Here is an 18,575-nt window from a genome sequence, read left to right on the forward strand (position 1 = left end):
CTATACTACAGACTTTTAAATGCCTAAGAGGTGTTTTTTCTTCCTGTGCTAATCTTAATCAAAAGACTGACCCTTGCTACTTTCCTACATTCCTTGGGAGCTTCAGCACCACCCCCCACCCCCTTTTTTGTTCTTAGAAAATTTTATAAATAAACAACTAGACTTCAGGCAGAACAGCAAACAACATGTGGATAGTAATGAGGTCAGAAGCTCCCACATACAACCTGTTGAGTCTTCACAGAGGAGCTATGTCATGCTAAATTATCTCCATGTGTTGCTGAGCAGTATTCTGGCAAGGATGAATGAGAGGCTGAGCATAAAGGAGAGCTCTAACAGAAGAAATGATAGACACGTTCATTCTGGTGAATCCCACTATCTGTCAGAACCATGTCTGCTGCCCCTGCTAAATCAAATTCTTGTTCAAGTTAGCAGCTCTGATAGATTCTGCTGCCTCTAGCAGGTAGCTGTGCTAAAAGCGGATTTCCTATTTTCGTTTGATTCTGCCACCTAGTTTAGCAATATGTTAATTGCTTTTGGAACCACTCTGTGGATAGACAGTGCTGCACCGAGTATGAAAGAACTGGGGTTCGATTCAAGAGATGGATGGTTCTGTGACCATGAGAAGAAATTTGTGTGGTGGTTTTAATTGTGTGTGACATCAATATTCTCATGACCCCCCTTTTGAATGACAGTTCCTATAAACTGTGTTTATGTTTTCTGAGTGCAGAGTTTCAGAGTGGAGAACCCGATCTTTACCTTGAAGCTGCATCAAAGCCAGATTGCGAATCTTGGGCTGTGGCGCTGGGGGAGGCAAACTCAGAAGGTTTGCGGAACAAAATACAGCAGCTCCGGAGGTTGATCATGGAAATCAAAGAGGAGAGATCAGCAGATGAAGCATCTCAGTTTCTCCCTTCATCCCAACTAGACAGTCTAGGAGAGCCACAGTTTACGAGTAAGTGCATAGACTCATTATATTGAGTGATACAATAAAAATGGCCTGCTCTCTGTAGCAGTACAGATAGCGTCACAAAGAGGGTAAAGAATGCTGTTAACTTGTTGCTTGATGAAGTGCAGTTGTAGAGAAAGTAAACTGATGAAGATGATCTTTAAATATCATTACCTGATAGATTTTGATTTATGCCGATAACCTTCAGGGGACCAAATGTGTGATTACTGTGTTTCTGACTTTTTCTCTCTAATCTGTTTTCTTCATGAGATTTAGAAATTGTTTAGCGAGAAATATTCTTTTCCTCTCTTGTGTGCTGTATGAACATATGGACTACTGTTTAAAATATAGTCTGATGACTTTGATAAATGTATAAAGCTTTAGTGATCCTTAGATTAGTATCACAGGTTTGTTCCTTGTGATACAAAGGCGCTCTGGGGATTTGAAAGCACGTAGCCATATGTTGAGTCATGTTTGGTGCACTGTATTTCAGTTGCCCTGTTACTTAATCAAGTCTGTATCCAGCATAATCATAAAGGTGTTCCAGACCAATATGCTGACTCTGCTAGTGGCAGAATTCAACTCAGAAATTTGTTATAACTCCATTTAAAAAAAAAACCAAAAAAACCTTATTTGTTGTTTCTTACTGACCAAGGCCTTTCTAAGCTCTACAGCTGTAATTTGTCTTGCAAAGACTTGATTGATTAACTATAGTAATGAGAACAGCGTGAAACTAGACCTATTCAGCAAGATCAAGTTTTCAAGGAGCAAGAACAGCTATAAGTTTTGGTGAGGTGTGGTTTTTTTTTTTTGGTAATTATTTTTAATTTTTAACAAAAATCTTGCATTCCAGTTCATATACCAACCTGGTCCTTCCCATCTGATGAATTTCTTCAATACTGGTAAATACTTAATAACACTCCTGGGAAAAATACATAAATGTCAACAAGAGACAGTTTTAATTTCTGCAGGGTTCACTGATACTGTAGCTGTCACCCAGTTATTTCCTGCAGAAGCTCAGTGTTAGTTAACTATCTTCCCTACATTTCTCTTGTTGCAGCTCTGTGGTTCACTCCTTTATCCTGGCGCAGTAAGAAAATATTTTCCTTTGCAGTAAAATATGCATTAGAACATAATTCCACAATGGAGGGAATTAAAATGTTCTTATTGTCTTTGGTATATGAGAAAAGGAATTCATGTGCTCTTTTCCAACAAGAGTTCGTTTTGTTGCTTTAAGGTTATATGTAGGTCAATAACATGGTGATATATTTTACTACATTAACCTGATTTATGTACTTTCACAGAACATGGTTTTTTCCCAATTTTTAATGCGATGGCATACCTACTTAAAAATGAGACGTTACATTTAATGTATTTCCAACAGATATATAGTTGTTGTGATTGAAGATCTTACAAGTAGCCATCCTATGAAAGGTTGGTGGTTACCTCCCCTTAGTTTATTTTCCTAGCAACGGAAAGTTTTCATTAAAAAGAAAGAAATTTTCTTCAAAAGTAGTCTTTTTTTTCAGGCAAGTATTTAATGCAAAGATCTCTTTCACTATAAGTTTGTAAAATAAAATATTGCTCCGGTGGCAATGGCAGGTAGTTGGAGGTATGAATTAGGCATGTGTAAGTTCTACTATGTGTTTAAAAGCTAGACATTGAAATAAAATTATTTCTAATAATTTTTTTCTTTTTCTTAACCTTAAAAGGTATTCGGAGAATTGCTAATGAGCCAAAGCTGGAGTTCAGTCTTGGTAAGATACAATTTTGACTTCTTGGGATTGCAATGGTCCTTGTGTGTGAAGAGTTTATATATATAGTGTTATACATGTAACATGGTACCTGTTTCAAAAATGTAGAACAACCCTGGCTTCTTTAGGTAGGAGACATGCCTATGCATGTTGTTGAAATGTGTAAATTCTTGAATCTTCTTGAATGCGCTTTAGATTCTTAATTGTTGAAATGGCTAGAGATCTACTGAGGTCTTTAAGGCTCTGCTGCTCTACCAAGCTGAAAACCTGCCCAATTGATTTGTGAATGTTATTTATCTGGGACAAGACTTTTAAAATGGAGTTTTTTTAAAAGATATTCTATTCAGATAAAGGTATTGTCCCTTTAGAACAAGCTTTTATTTAGAAGCCTTGATGATTATTTTGTACAGAGGAATCAATATAAACATTTACCCAGTTTCCTCTTTTTATACTTAGTATAAGTAAGTAGTATACGAGAACTATATTTTAGTATTGTATATAAAAGAACTTTGTTTCAGGTGTTCTATCAGCTCAAGCCTTCCTCTCTCTTCAGAGGTATACAGCATGATTTAAGATTGCTCAGTAAGTCAAGCAAGCTAACTTAATGATCAGGCATCTGTAATACGAGATAAAAGTGCACAATACTTGCAGCCCAAACTGTGCCATTCAGAAAGCAAATTGTCGACTTTGTCATTGTTCCCTCAGTGCAAAATCTGTGAAGCTTTTGAAATAGTGAGATAATTATTTGCTGTAAAAGCACTGAATACAATAATTCCATGTCAGAAATCAGAATGAGAGCTAGGGTTAGTTGATTAACTGCTGGACTCGATGATCATAAGGGTCTTTTCCAACCTCAATGATTCTGTGATCATTCCCAGCTGCTGTATATACTGTAAAATAACACAGTTGCAAATAATGTATCTTTGAAATATCTGATGCTATATACTGCATACATTCTGAAATGACTAAAACTTTTTCTATTTGTTATGATTTTTGTGTTCATATAACTGCTAATATGCATCTCACGTATAGCTGCACACTGAGAAACTTTTTACTCAGCGCTATTCAATATCTGTTACGTTTACTCTGATAGAAACACTTTAAAACATCTATTGCAAAAGCATGTGTATGCGAGAGAGAGGGAAATAGAGACATTTATAAGCAGTGTATTATATAAAAATAAATCAAACTCCACTACTTGGAGAACTTAAATTATCTACAAACAAATCTCCCTCAGAAAACCCCTGACACAGCAAACAAGATGGCGTCAGTGGCAGATTCTTGTCCTGCTCATTCCATCATGCTAGCCTGTTTCCTGGTCCTGTCCTTGGAACTGGGTTACACTTGGCTTGTGCGCTGCTGTAACTATGCTGATTTAAAAGTTAATACCCAAAAGCTGTGCCCTTTGGGGCAGATGCAGTTCTACCTAATACAATCATTTTTAGATTTCCGTAACTATATCTGGGTAGCTTTACCTGTACACCTTTTAAAAAATAGACAGTTATAACATTACAAAGACTTTGTTGAGTAGGTGTTTTTTTATCTGTAAGGGCTATTTCTTCTGAAATTGTTAAATTTCATGCTATAATAATTGTTAAGAATGATTTTTCACTTTTCTGTGCCTTTCTATACACATTTCATAGGTGATGTGACTAGCTAGTAATTGCTATGTCCAGTGATGATAAACTCCCAGAATGACCCTGGAGTGGTGTTGGAGAGTGAGGAGGTGCTTCAGGCAGTGACTGCAAATTTTCAGAAGTTGCTTTCAGTGATAAATATGCCCCAGCAGGCAGAAGTGTAAAAACGATGTAAAACCATTTTCAGACATGTTTGAGCCTGCATTGGATAGAGCTCTCTTCACTCATGGTGTCAGGATTTGTGTTTTGCATTTGGTTGTTTCTAGTAGGAATTTAAGTTTTGTGGTTTGTGCTACAGCATTATTGATTGAATCATTGCAGTTCTGTGAGTGATCTTATACATTAACTTCTGCTGCTGCTCAGGTAACAAGAGTATCAGTGTAAACCTCTTGGTTTTTTTTGGCATTCCTGGCCAATGTCATAAGTCAGGGATATTTGGCAGCGTAGCCAACTATGTAAAGCTGATTCTTAGCATCTTGATCCTAAAATAACACTAAATATTTAAGCATAACACACATGCATTAGGGGACTCCACCTTCAGTGAGTGAGTGGATCATAGACGACTTCAATTTTATCATAACGGTTCTTCTTACTGCAATATTAACGTAGCCGTGCCAACACTTCTTAGATCCAGCCACCCAGCTCACCTCCACTGTGCTACTCGTATTGTGTACAAGCGTACATGCACCCAGCAGGCACCTCTTGCTGGTAAGTGAGACAGGAACAACTTAGCTGGGAAGGGTGTGTGAGCTGTTTGGCCCAAACAGCCAGTTAAAATACCTCTTGCAAGGGCATCCAGTCAAGATGGCTTCTGTGCTGTTCACCTGGTTATGGATAGGGCTGGAAGGCACTCTCACTCTGACAGGCTGCTCCGTGCGTCTGGGCAGCATGCGCTGCCGTGCTGTGTCAGCTAAGCCAGATAGCTGTCCCTTGGCTGCTGGCAGGCCAAGGGCACTGGCTGGCTGATCTCACCTTTTGAAGGCTTAGTTCACATCAAATTGAAGAGTTGGCATTAGCTTTAGCTAATCAAGGACTTCCAAGACCTCTCTGTGAGGTGAACCAAAGTGTGGTAAGCAGGGATGAGGGAGAGATTTGCTGCGAGCAGGGACACTGCTGAGATGCATACCTAACTCAGATAACCAAATCTTAGGGCTCTGTAGAGACGTTTCAGTTTGATTGGACTGGTCTTTGGCATTTAGAATTTGGAAGGGAAATCTAACAGTTAATAACCTATAAAAAAATGTCTCTAGCCCTGAAAGAATGGCTTATACCTCTAACTTTGTTCATGTGCAATATATAAATAATATTATATTAGTTAAGTCACATATATATGTATGCTAATAGACATTTGCTTATGTCGGTTAATATATACATGTTTTGAACTATATTAAACTGTCAGATATCACATAATTGCACTTTGTAATTCTTCTGTCACTAGTTGGTGAATAAATAACATTCAGAAATGGAATTCTCCAGTAACTAAAACAGAATATAGCCCTTTAATACTGTTTGGGTGCTGTCTAACGTATGAGTTTTGTTTAGGGACAGTATATCTAAATACTGCTCTGCAATGTTTGAAGTTCGGATAAGTAAATTTTGAAATAATGTTATCTAAAAGCCTTGCTGGATGCTTGTATTCTGTTGTGGTAGCTGACTTGCTGCATCCTGTATCCATAACACTCTGGAAAGTGTTCTCCGTATGAAATGTCCAAAACATTTCTGCTGCCTTATTTTATTTTAAAGTTCAGTAAGTTTCTTTTTCTTTTTTCTTTTTTTTTTTTTCCCTGAGGTTAAAGAAAATGATAAAACTCTTCTGAATTACAACTTTCCACTGCAATGCACTCAGCATTTTCAGGAGTGTACCTGATCTTGTAACATTCTTTATTTTGGAGTCAGATCTTCCTTTAGACTAGGATTTTTCATTTTTATACTCCTGAGCACTCTTTGGAAATATGGCTGGTTTTTGAACCTTGTAACTGTTGGGAAGTTTCACTTTTCAAACTTCATCTTGTTGTTTGGCTTTTCAAATCATTCTGTTCTGTGTGCTGTTTTATGAAGCGCTAGGAGGTAGCATGTGTCAGTCTGTGCAGTGTGCTGAGTAGAAAGGAGGAACAGAGCAAAAGGAATAAAAACAGATCCTGGGCCTAAGTAACAAGCCAATCTAACAAACCATGAAGCTGATAGGAATCTTTCCCATGACTTTGAAGTGCACAGGGTTAGTTCTTTTATAGATGTTTATTTTGGAGCTACTGTTCATGGTTGCTTCTTTGAAACATTCCAGCCCTTGAGTCCCAGATCTAACTAAACATGGTGTAGGTTCCTGAATTCACATTGATTTTGATGTAGCTACTTTGTGATACGTGATCTTAGCTAAAGTATTATATAATAGTTACAGGAAATTAATTATATTATGCATATTGGTGAACACGATTGTGAAGTTTTTAAGAGCTTGCACCTCTAAAGGTATTTGCATATACTTGATGGTGAACTGACAAAGCACAAGAAAACCCAATAATCAAAAAAATGAGGGAGCAGGGCAGAAGGCACAGTTGGTCATCAAAGTGCTCAAACACAAACTCAGCAATGAACGTGATACTAATAGCGAGAAATGCATTTGGAAAGAATAGCCTAAAAGGAAAGTTTGTTACTCCCTCAACAACCAGTAGAATTCACTGTGATACATTTCATTGTTTTTGAAATTTTCTAATTAATTAGACCTGTGGAGAGAGAGCAAAGGATATTGCAGTCGTGGGTGTAGTATAATGATCTAGGTAACTGTACAGAAAAGAATGTCTCTGCACATGTTGTAGGTGTATTCGGGTACTAATCTTAACGAGAGCACCTGTCTAGCATCTTCAAAGGCTTTCAGTTTCTTAGAAGTATATTGGTCAGTGAGGTTTGATGGACTGTCCTATTATTGCATAACCTCTAGGTACTTTTCAAGGTACAGAATAGTATAAATCTCACAGTTATGCCCTTTTACAAAATCTCATTAAATGGTGCACATTTCATAGGAAACTTCAGCAAGTAATTGAAAGAATTAAAAATTTAAAATTTTAGGGTATTTATTTTTTTAATGTTACCAGATAGTGGGTTAATACAAGAGCTGTCTACCTGTAAATGCAGAAGGTTCCATTCTTCACTGTCTTATTTTTCCCAGAGTAATATTGTGATGGCATCCCTTGGAAAAGGTCTTGAAGGAGATTTAACTCTGCATACTGAACCTAAATGGTACATCAGTGCCGCTCAAAGACCATGGCTAAATGATTTTTCCAATTCTGAAACATAATCTGGAGCTTTCTCAGCAGCAGCTGCTCCTAGAAGAGTGATAAGCAGAAACACTATTTTTATCCATACCACAAATTTGGAGTCAGAGTCCTGATCCTAGCAGAATTTTCCCATCTAACTCTGTTACCCTTCTGCTTCAGCACATTACAAGTCGGTGAATAACTGATACTTTGTCGTGTTTGCCAAATACAAAGAAAAAAGTTATCATCACACTTAAAAGAAAAGTGATCATTTCTCTGTGAATCAAACTGAAAGCATTGCTTTACACTAAAGGGTGTTTATCCCTCAAAACAAGTGAAGTATTGGCCATATTAGGAACAATATTAGCAAAAATATAAAAATGAAGGGTCGGTTTCTGGTTTTTTTTATATTATTTTATTTCTACATCTCACCCTTTTTTGTTGAAACAGTTTCCTATATTTTAAATATTTTTTCTGGTTCCACACAAATTTCATCTTCCACCAAACTGGCTAGTCAGGTTTTTTTCCTAGCTTTACTGATGTATATTAGATGCTCTTTCTTCCCAACAACAATAAAAAATAGATAAAAGACAACTTAAATTGGACAGAAGAAATTAAGGGAGTAGAAAAGGTATCATGTGATCGAAAAGAATTCTCCTTTTTCCTCTGGGAACTACTTATTGGGCGTCTGCTGTAAATGCATTTTATTCTTAGCAACTGAGCGTTGCTAGGATGAAATTTTTTTTTTTTTTTTGACGGAAAGGATCCTCCCAAAGAAGCAGCAATTTCAAGCCCAGTAATAGACAGTGTTGGCATGTTTTGACTTAGGACTTGTCATGTTTTTGAACTAACTCCTAGAGGAGTTTGCTTTTTCCCCCAGCTTATGCAGGTGAACTTGAGCTAGCTAACTTTGGTTTCAGCGCCATTAAATCAACAAGTGAAACTATCTTCCAAAAATGTTCTAAGGTAGTGAACGCCTGTCACCTTTCATGTCATACTGTCATCTCTCTTTTGGCAGCATTTGACGATGGAACAGAATAATGCATATCGAGCAGATTGATAAGTGGGGCGAGTTGCTCGTGGGGAGATTCTGACTGGACACGAGAGGAAAATTTTTCACATTGAGGACAGTCACCCATTGGAATAATCTCCCCAGGGAAGTGGTTGACTCGGCCACGTTGGACACCTTCAAGAGTTGTCTGGACAGGGTGCTGGGCCATCTTGTCTAGACTGCGCTCTTCCTAGAAAGGTTGGACTAGATGATCCCTGAGGTCCCTTCCAACCTGGGATGCTGTGTGAATTAGTGACCCCTGAGGAGAGCAAGCTGTCCATACTGTGCTTCTGCATTCTGTGGTGCTCGTAGTAAGCTTTCTTTATTATATGCAGGCATTACGTAAACACTGCTGAAAAGTGATTTGAGGATGGGTTTGGCAAGACTCCACATCCTTCTTTATCCACCTCTCCTCCCACAGTACTTTGTTAGCTTTTGAGAATGCTTTTGGGATTCTGTCACAGCCCTTGCCAAACTGAAAGTAACTGGGTGGTTTTTTTATAGGCAGCTTTCTGAACCTCTGCTCCCTTACCATTGCGCACCTCTTCAAAAGTAAAGCATTGCTCCTGAATTTTGCATGCTGCATACCTTGTCAGAGAAAAGGACTGTCTTTTTCAGTGGTATTGCCAAAACTCTGGATGTTACCATTATGACTTGGTAATTTTAGACCATTTTGCTGTAATAAAATAGTCATAATGCCACTACTGAAGTAACTAAAAATACAAAGGGAATGTATTGGTGTGTTTTCTCTTGAAAATCTTGCCACCTTTTAGTCTTGCATGACTCTTCTGTTATGTGTGTATTCAGCCTTCATGGGACACATGGAAGATTGTCCTATTCCATGTGACGTTGTCAGCCTGCATTCTCTATTTGTCTTTCTAATTTCATTACGTTCCGCCTCACTTTATGCATACTGTATTATACCTTTGTGGTTTGCTAACCTATAGAGTTTACTATATTAAATCCTTTTTTAAGAATGTGTTACGTACACAGGGAAACAATTTTGGAAAAACAAATGCAGAAAATGGAGGGGCACCAAAAAGCTCAAAACCAGAGTCCTTTCAAAAACTCATATCCTTGTTCAGTTTTTTCCAGATATGCTGCGCTTGAGTCCTAGGGAATTAGGCCAGACTTTCAAATTTATCTGTAGGCACACTGTAATTTTAGAAATCTGTCCTTCAATCCCTTTAGGGCAAGTATTGTCTTCATTTGCATTGCAGCTAGAGAAGCAGCATGCTGTCATGAACCTTAAATATTAATCTGTAGTAATTGTATCACTAAATATGTAAGGATTCAAAAATCCCCAGTAATGAAACTTCGGAAGATGTTCAGTTAGTGTTCTGCCTGCTTCTAGCACGTTGAGAGAATCTGAAAATTCTCTCTATAATATCGTATACTTTACAGATAAAATATATTTCTTTGTAGAATATCTATATATCCATATATAGGGTTATGTACATGTCTATTGTATGTATGTAGTTCATATATGTGAAAATTTGTTTTGTAGCTGACAACCCATTATATCTAGTATGGCATTACTCGTTTTTGTTAACTGTGTGAATTACCTATATAGTTTCTGTGTCAGTAAGAAGTAATTCCTGATAGAAGTAGTCACAGAAATATTTTCAACTTGTTGGCATCCACTTAATCCTATTAATATCCATCATGATATTAATTCAACAGCTATGACTTGAGTAAATTCCATTTCTGTGTAGGTTATAGAAATTAAAGTTCTATATTACACCATGCTATGTAGCAGATAGTCACCACAGTGGGATCATTAAAAGCATGTGTGTTTATTTGCTCTGAAGTGGGTCATAGCACATGATGAACCAGCATGAGGGAGTAAATCACTACTGATTGAGCATTTCCAGCATGATGGAGTAGAGGAATCCACTGATGTACTGATGCAAGTGGCAAGTAGCATGAGGATGTTTTGAGGTATCAATATTAACAAGACCAGGTGCAAACTGGGTTTCAGGCAGTTTTCTTCCATTTTGTTCTATGAAATTTAACTATCTTCTGTTTCTGGAAGCTTTTGGTTTTAAGAAAAAAAAAGTGTATTTGAACTACCGGGAGAACGTGGATGACAGCCTTATAAATCCAAATGTGTATAAATCAGGGCTGCGGCTAAGGGAAACTTTTGAATCTAATAGAATAAAGGTTCGCACAATGACTCTCACATGTTTTGATATAAACACTTATCTAGAGATAAATTTTGAATAGCTATGGCTAATCTGTTTAGTGAGGAGTTTGTACATATGTGAATTTGAAAAGCTACTTAACTGTTGAAGGGGATTTTCGGAATTTAACCATTCTGAGAGACAGGGTTTTATCATCTTAGTTCTCAAGTGATGCAGCAGATAATAGGATTAAATTCCGTCAAAAATGTACAAATTCTGAAGTCTTGTCAGAGTTGGCAGACTGCTGCATTTACATGGCCAGGGAAAAGGGAGACTAGAAGGGAGACTAGGAAGGACCTTTCTTTTGCAAATCTTAAATAAATAACATTGGTAGGCTTCACAGGATGCAGAGAAGGCAGAGTTGTTTTAGTCTTCACTGCTAAGGCTGGCCCTCAGGCATCCCGGCCCTCAGGCATCCCAGCCCCCAGAGAAGAAAGGAAAAATCTGGAGGAAGGAAGACTTCCCCTTGGTTGAGGAGGATTGGGTCACAGATCACCTATGCAAACTGGATCCTTGTGAATCCATGGCCCGGATGGGATGCACCCATGAGTGCTGAAGGAGCTGGCGATGTTCTTGCTGAGCCACTCTCCATCATCTTTGAAAGGTCATGGAGGACAAGAGAGGTGCCCGAGGACTGGAGGTTAGCCAATGTCACTCCAATCTTCAAAAAGGGCAAGAAGGAGGACCAGGGAAACTATAGTTCTGTCAGCCTCACCTCCATCCCTGGAAAGGTGATGGAGCAGTTCATCCTGGAGGTCATCTCCAGGCATGCAGAGGACAAGAAGGTTATCAGAAATAGTCATCACGCAACATGGATTCGCCAAGGAGAGATCATGCTTGACCAACCTGATAGTCTTCTATTATGGTGTGACTGGCTGGGTCGATGAAGGGAGAGCAGTGGATGTTGTTTATCTCTATTTCAGCAAGGCTTTTGACACTGTCTCCCATAGCATCCCCATAGGTAAGCTTAGAAAGTGTGGGTTAGATGAGAGGACAGTGAGGTGGATTGAGAACTGCCTCAACAACAGAACTCAGAAAGTCATGATCAATGGGGCAGAGTCCAGTTAGATGCCTGTCACTAGTGGTGTTCCCCAGGGGTCTGTGCTGGGCCCAGTCCTGTTCAATATATTGATCAATGACCTGGACAAAGGGACAGAGTACACCCTCAGCAAGTTCGTTGATGATACCAAGCTGGGAGGAGTGGCTGATACACCAGAAGGTCGTGCTGCCATCCAGCAAGACCTGGACAGGCTGGAGAGCTGTGCCAAGGGGAACCTCATGTAATTCAATGGAAGCAAGTGCAAGGTCCTGCACCAGGGAAGGAACAACCCCATGCACCAGTACAGGCTGGGGGCTGACCTGCTGGAAAGCGGCTTTGTTGAGAAGGACCTGGGAGTGCTGGTGGACAGCAAGGTGATCACGAGCCAGCACTGTACCCTTGTGGCCAAGAAGGCCAATGGTATCCTGGGCTGCATAAAAAGCAGTGCGGCCAGCAGGTCGAGGGAGGTTATCCTCCCCCTCTACTCTGTCCTAGTGAGACCACATTTGGAGTACTGTGTACTTAAACTGTGTCTGGTTTAAGAAGGAAAGAGAACTGCTTGAGCAAGTCCGGCAGAGAGCTATGAAGATGATCAGGGGACTGGAGCATCTCCCTTATGAGGAAAGGCTGAGAGACCTGGGTTTGTTCAGCTTGGCAAGAGAAGACTATGGGGGCAACTTATCAATGCTTATAAATTTCTCAAGGGCGGGTGTCAAGAGGATCGGATTGGACTCTTTTCAGTGGTGCCCAATGCCAGGCCAAGGGTCAATGGGCACAAGTTGGAACACAGAGAGTTCCAGCTAAACATGAGAAAAATCTTCTTTCCTGTGTGGGTGCCAGAGCAGTGGCACAGGCTGCCCAGGGAGGCTGTGGAGTCTCCTTCCCTGGAGACATTCAAACCCCGCCTGGACGCGTTCCTGTGCCCCCTGCTCTGGGTGTGCCTGCTCAAGCAGGGGGGTTGGATGAGATGATCTCCAGAGGCTCCTTCCAACCCCCGCCATTCTGTGATCAGTTTCTTCTTCATATTGCAAATATTACTTTTGTGTCTACTTCACTTTTTTGTCATAGATTTTATAAATGTTGTCTCTTGTTTGCAAAATTCATTCTTTCCAAAGTTTCAAAGGGATAAAGTTGTGTCTGTGCTGAAAACTAATGTTTTCTGTGAGGTTGGGTGCTAGTCCAGTGCCCCAGTGAGGCTGGGTGCTGGAAGCAGATAAATTACAACAGCTCAGTCTTAGCATGGGTTAATCTACCTCATTCCTTACCACTAAGCATACTCATACTGCTTTGCCTGAACTAATTTTAGTTTCTACGGTAAAACATTCAAAGCAATCAGAAACCTTTATGAAAACTTTTACAGGTTTTCATAATGAGGCTTATTGAAAGTTACATAGGAAAAGGGTTCCAGAGTTACTTAAGAATTTATAGATGGAGGTAGAGGCTTAATGCGATTCTGTCAAAATTGGGCTATCTTATGTATTTTTCTCACATAGATATTTAAAAAAACCAAACAAACCCAAACAAACAACTCAGTAGGTATCTTAATTTGTCCGTTAGTGTTTCTACAAGCATAGCGCTTGGCTTCTGAAGTATTGGATATTCTGGTAAACGTGACATAAACTTTTAAATTATTCTGGTGAAGCTGAAAAGTTGTGTTTCCAGGGTATTTTTAAGCTAGTTCATAGGAACGTAGGGTTAAAGATCGTTAAGTTAGAGAGAACTTATTTTTGGCACATGCTGTTGCTCTTTTTTCTCATTATTTTACTTTCTGCTTTTCCCCAAAAATGCACCTCTTCCTGTCATACTTTCTCCTATTTGTCTTGCCAACATATATACTGTTTCAGGTTCAATTTTCAAACCTCATTCTCTTAAATGAGTTTCTTCAGATTCCTTAGCATGCCTCCCATGTAGGTCTCTCAGATCTCATATTATGAGACTTGATTGGTGTGTGTGTGGTGTTTGTGTTTACGCATGCATGTGTAGCCTGTTACACCTTTAGTCTTTAGGGTGCCAGAGTGGTGGAATAAGAGCGAGTGGCAGAGGTATGTGTGAGTTCGGTGGCTGAGCTGGGAAGGGGAGAGCAATGGCTTACCTAACAGTTCTCTGCTATGGAAGGAGTTTTTATGGGCAGCATCTTCCTAGATGAGGCTGGCACTGAGCGCGCTCTCCTACTGCATGACCAACACGTCCACAGGTACAGACAGCTTTTACATGACCTGTTAGCTTTGTGCTTACCTGGTACATAATGAGTCCATGACTGATTTTTCTGTGGATCCAGGAAACTGAATGAAGAGGACTATTAGATCCTTATTGAGAGTCATTTCTATTGCAGACATTTATACGCAGAGAGCAGCAAGCCAAGTAAGGATGAGTCTATTCCTTTGTTCTTATAGAAATCTCGATAAGACTTCCTTACCTATAACAGAGATTTGGATGGCAGTCCTGGCACTGCTGCCTTCTTCTAACCTTTCCCTACCTCCCAGGAAGCTGACATTTTAACTACTCAGGATGTAATTTTTTTTTTTTAAATTCCTTAACCATGCTGTTGTCAGGGAGGCTTAGAAGGCATACAGTGTTTGCAGAATGTTTTCAGCAATAGATGTTAGTCTACTCCACAGCTTCTTTACTAAGAATAAACTACATTTTCATAAATCCTTTATAACTACACTGCTTCTGCTGGTAGACAGGCTTTTTTTTTTTCTTCCATCAAACTGTGATGTCTGGTAGCATTAAAATTTTAAACTTTATTTCTACTTAAAAAAGAAAATGTGTATACCATTACGTTTGCTTAAGAGCCATTTTTAATATTCCTGGTTTTGTGCTTCGGTGGCTGAAATCTTAGCTTTCTCTGCTGCTGTCCAATGCCTCTTACAACCCTGGAATTTCTTCTAGGCAGGTACAAGAAATAGCTCATATTTTGAAATTATTGGAGGTGGTTGAAATCCATCTGGATGCAGTGTTGGGCAACCTGCTGTAGCTGACCCTGACTGGGCAGAGGGGTTGGACTTGATAAGCTCCAAACATAGATTGCAGAATCAGTAGCAGGGATTTGTCATGCAAATTTCCAGCAGGATTTTTGGATCTTCTTAGAGCTTGCTGTTAGTGACTGGTTTGCAATGGACTCTTGTCTATTTGCATGTTGTTTTGTATTGTACATTGATAGAAACGTATCTTGTTGCCTTAATCTAGAAATTCTTCAGGATCTCTAAATAAGCCCTCATAATTACTTGGAAATTAGACTGTTTAAAATTTGTCATCTATGTGGACTCAAGCCGTTTTAGGGAACTTCCCCTCTTGCATTGTTATTAAATCCTTTATGGTGTGTTTAGTGTGCCCCACATAAGGATATAGCAGCAGCCTGAAGTGCCTTGCTTTTTGGGCAAAGAATGAGTTAGGACTGGAGACAGTTGAGCAAATGTGGAATTCAAGTTTTGCGATTGCTCTTGGCCTGGATAATATATTATTGGTGCTCTTTTTTTGTGTGTGTGTACATTTGTATGCAAAGTTTTTTTTTTATTTTTTTCCTGTATGTTCTCACAGGGAAGACTTACTAGTGGGAATGCTTGCAAGATGCAAGTTAAAAGCAGAATGCTTTTGAATATGTATTTGCAGCAGTGATGTTGGCCAGAAATAAAATTGAAATGGGCACTTATACCCTGAGTTGAAACTCTTCCCCCTTTCTCCACAAACAAAAGAATTTGGGTCAAAGACAAAATAAGCTGAGGATGACTGTTTAGTGATTAGTGCCCTTTTTCCAGTGGGGTGGTCCTGAGTCCTGGAGTTATTGTGGACAGTGACCCAAATTCAGTGATGATTGAATGTAATATATGTAAAATATAGAAGTTACCTTTCAAATTACCATTTACCCCTCTATACCTGCTGCCAGTAAGTCTTCCTTTTTTTAAATCAAGGTGGGACAGCTTCAAGAGGAAGACTTGTGTGTCTGCTTGTATGCGCTCTCTTTTGTAATAACTGGCAACTTTTTGTGGTTTGTAGCTGCTCTGTTAGATGTGGGCAGAATGATAAACCTGTGGATCTGCCCTGTGTGTGACCTCTTCCTGCTTCAGTGCTCTATTGAATTAAAAGGGGCACTGGCACCGTTTCTCCTTCAGCCATCCCACTGGGTCTGTTGTGAAGGAAATCAGCAGTGATTTTGCAGAGCGTGGACTAGCAGCTGTGCCCTGCCACTGCCTGCCAGCCTGAGACTGTCAAGATAGGTGTGTGGTTTGCAAATCCTGACAGGGCCTGAGATAGGCTCAGAGCTGCTCAGCGTTGTCAAGGCAGAGGCAATCGGGATGTGCCCAGGAGCCAATCTGCAGGCATGTAGGGACCTCTTACAGCTGAAAGCTTAAACACCTGGAGACTTTAAATACCTCCAAAGTGAGGTAGCAGGTGTCTGGAGGCTTAGAGTATTCTGTTTAAAACCCACTTGTGGACATCTCTGTCTTTTTGTGAGTTTACGTTTGACTTCTTACTGTCACTGTTTGCAGTTGGTCTTTTCTAACCTTAGCCCAGTCTGTAAAACACTTAATGAAAAACTGTCTGGAGAATTTCTCACATGTCTTTCCTTGTGTGTCTTTCTCCTTGAAGATAAAGTCACCTTATAATTCCAAAAGAGTATACTTCATTTGGGAAACAAAAGGCAAGCAACTTATTTACAGATTACAGTAGTCTGTACTTCTTGTGCAGAATGGTAATGACTAAACAGACGTGAAACAATTCTGTTCTGTTAGGCAAATAATATATTAACTGAAACATCTTTAAGTAATTCAAAGCATGATAGCTGCTTGACTTTTTTGACTCTAATGGTACTGCACTGCGTTAACAGAACATTTGCCTTTCAAATGGCAGTTGTTAAATACTTCTCTAAATATGCCTATAGAAAAAAATTGCAGTAATACTTTGATGTTATAAAACATTTCCCAATGGACTTTTTTTTTTTTAATCCTCATATGTGGAAACAGAAGTTCCATAAAAAGCAAAACATCTAATTAATAGAAGACTGAAGTCATCCTCCCCTTTTGAACACATTAGTTATAGATGTACTTATTTTTGGAAATTTTGAAATGCATGTCCTGGGGTGAGATTTGACTTGAAAATGAGGTTCCTCTCCAGGGCCTGAAAAAAAATGGATTTCTCCTAAATGCAGCACCACAAAATTCCACATGACACTGGATGCAGCATGACAAACAGACTGACCCGAGATGCTTGGAAGGACTTTGCTGAAAACAAACAAAATGCTTAAGAATGCTTTTTGTTATTGTTTTACCCCCACCTACTGTGGATAATAGTTTCTAGTACAGTTATGGACACTTTAATTATTGTGATTAACCATATGTTTAGTACGTTTTTTTCCTGTTATGTGGAATATGAAACTGAAGTGAAAGAAATTGAAGTAAATTTTAGAAAGTCTATCTTGTGAAATGTTGTTCAAATGTTCAAAATAAGTTAAAACTGACACTTTGATCTGAAATCCTGTTGCATTTAAGGTTGTTTTCTAAGAACCTGAATGAGTACAGAATTTCATTATAATGAGTTAAGAAGAATTTGGTCTTAGCGCTCTCTGAAGACCAGAATTCTTCACACCTAAGAAGCTGAGGATTGTTGGCTGTAGGATTGTAGGATTGTAAATGAACTGCTTGAAAAACTAAAATGGGCTGGCACTGTTCTCAACTTTGAAATCTGAACATGATCCCATTGAGATGAAGAGCATCAATACCTAGGTCATTCTGGATTTAAATCTCAAATCTGCCAGGGGGTTTCTCTACAGAGAAAAATGAAGGATTTTTATTCCCTTTTAATACTTAAACTAGTATTTCTTTGTACAAAGGAGTTGAAATAATTTAAAATTATTTGTCTTGGAAAAAGTCAGCTATGTCTTTACATGTGTCAACACATCAAAAACAAGGCAGTTTCAAACATAGTATTGCAATGTGTAAATAGCGGTTTTTCACGTTTGAAGAAACTCCTGCTGGAAATGGTAGTCTATAGTATAAGGATCCAACTTTCTGGTTAGCATGTGGTATGTTGGGCCCTACCACTCTGTAGAAATCATTCATGTGTCCCCCTTTTAGATCTGTCTCAAAATACAAGCTGCAGACCTTTTGTAAATCTGTGAGTTAGGAACTTAGAGTAGTAATTACGGGCCGGTATCTTTGAGGAGGTGAGCCGAGCGTTGATTTTGAAGAAACTGGAAATACAATTGTATATACTGCTGTAAAAACATTACTTTAAAATTACACCTAAGTGGGTGACAACAGCTACAGTCAGTATGGTATTTGTCCCCCTGTACTTTTTTAAAGGCTATTTGTCTGTACTAACAGAGTTTGCATGGTTGAGATGTACATTTTTGGAGAAGTTTAGGAGTAAGGGTTATCTCCTCAGGATATATAAGTAAACGAATCCAAAATGCTCATGGGAGATGGATTCCTTGAAACTTGTCCTCTGGCACAACCTTTGATCTGTGAGCTTTATTAATTATTCCTGGACTCAGTCATTTATGTGAACAGATAAATATATATATCTATATTATTCCTTATAAGGGGGTTATACTTTTCTATCTCATGCAGGTCCTGTGCTATTAAAGCAATCTTAATTTATTTGTCAGAATGGCTGTTTCAAAATCCCCTGATGAGTAAAGCATTGCCTCTTAGTTGGATCTCTAATTTAGGTATTAATCCAGAATTGCCACCTTGTCAGACAAGTCTTACTCACATT

General features: G+C 39.0%; 1 protein-coding gene across 3 annotated transcripts in view; it reads left to right on the forward strand.

Moving 5' to 3' along the window:
* The window catches only part of INPP4B (inositol polyphosphate-4-phosphatase type II B), a 340,922-nt gene that overhangs the window by 135,085 nt on the left and 187,262 nt on the right, over positions 1-18,575 (forward strand). For all 3 annotated transcript variants that reach the window (XM_075090503.1, XM_075090505.1, XM_075090504.1), the window contains exons 6-7: positions 728-952; positions 2,659-2,703. In XM_075090503.1, the coding sequence (XP_074946604.1) occupies positions 728-952; positions 2,659-2,703 (270 nt within the window). The remainder of the gene's footprint in view (positions 1-727; positions 953-2,658; positions 2,704-18,575) is intronic.

This window comes from Phalacrocorax aristotelis, chromosome 4, assembly GCF_949628215.1.
Source record: "Phalacrocorax aristotelis chromosome 4, bGulAri2.1, whole genome shotgun sequence".
Lineage (NCBI taxonomy): Eukaryota > Metazoa > Chordata > Aves > Suliformes > Phalacrocoracidae > Phalacrocorax > Phalacrocorax aristotelis.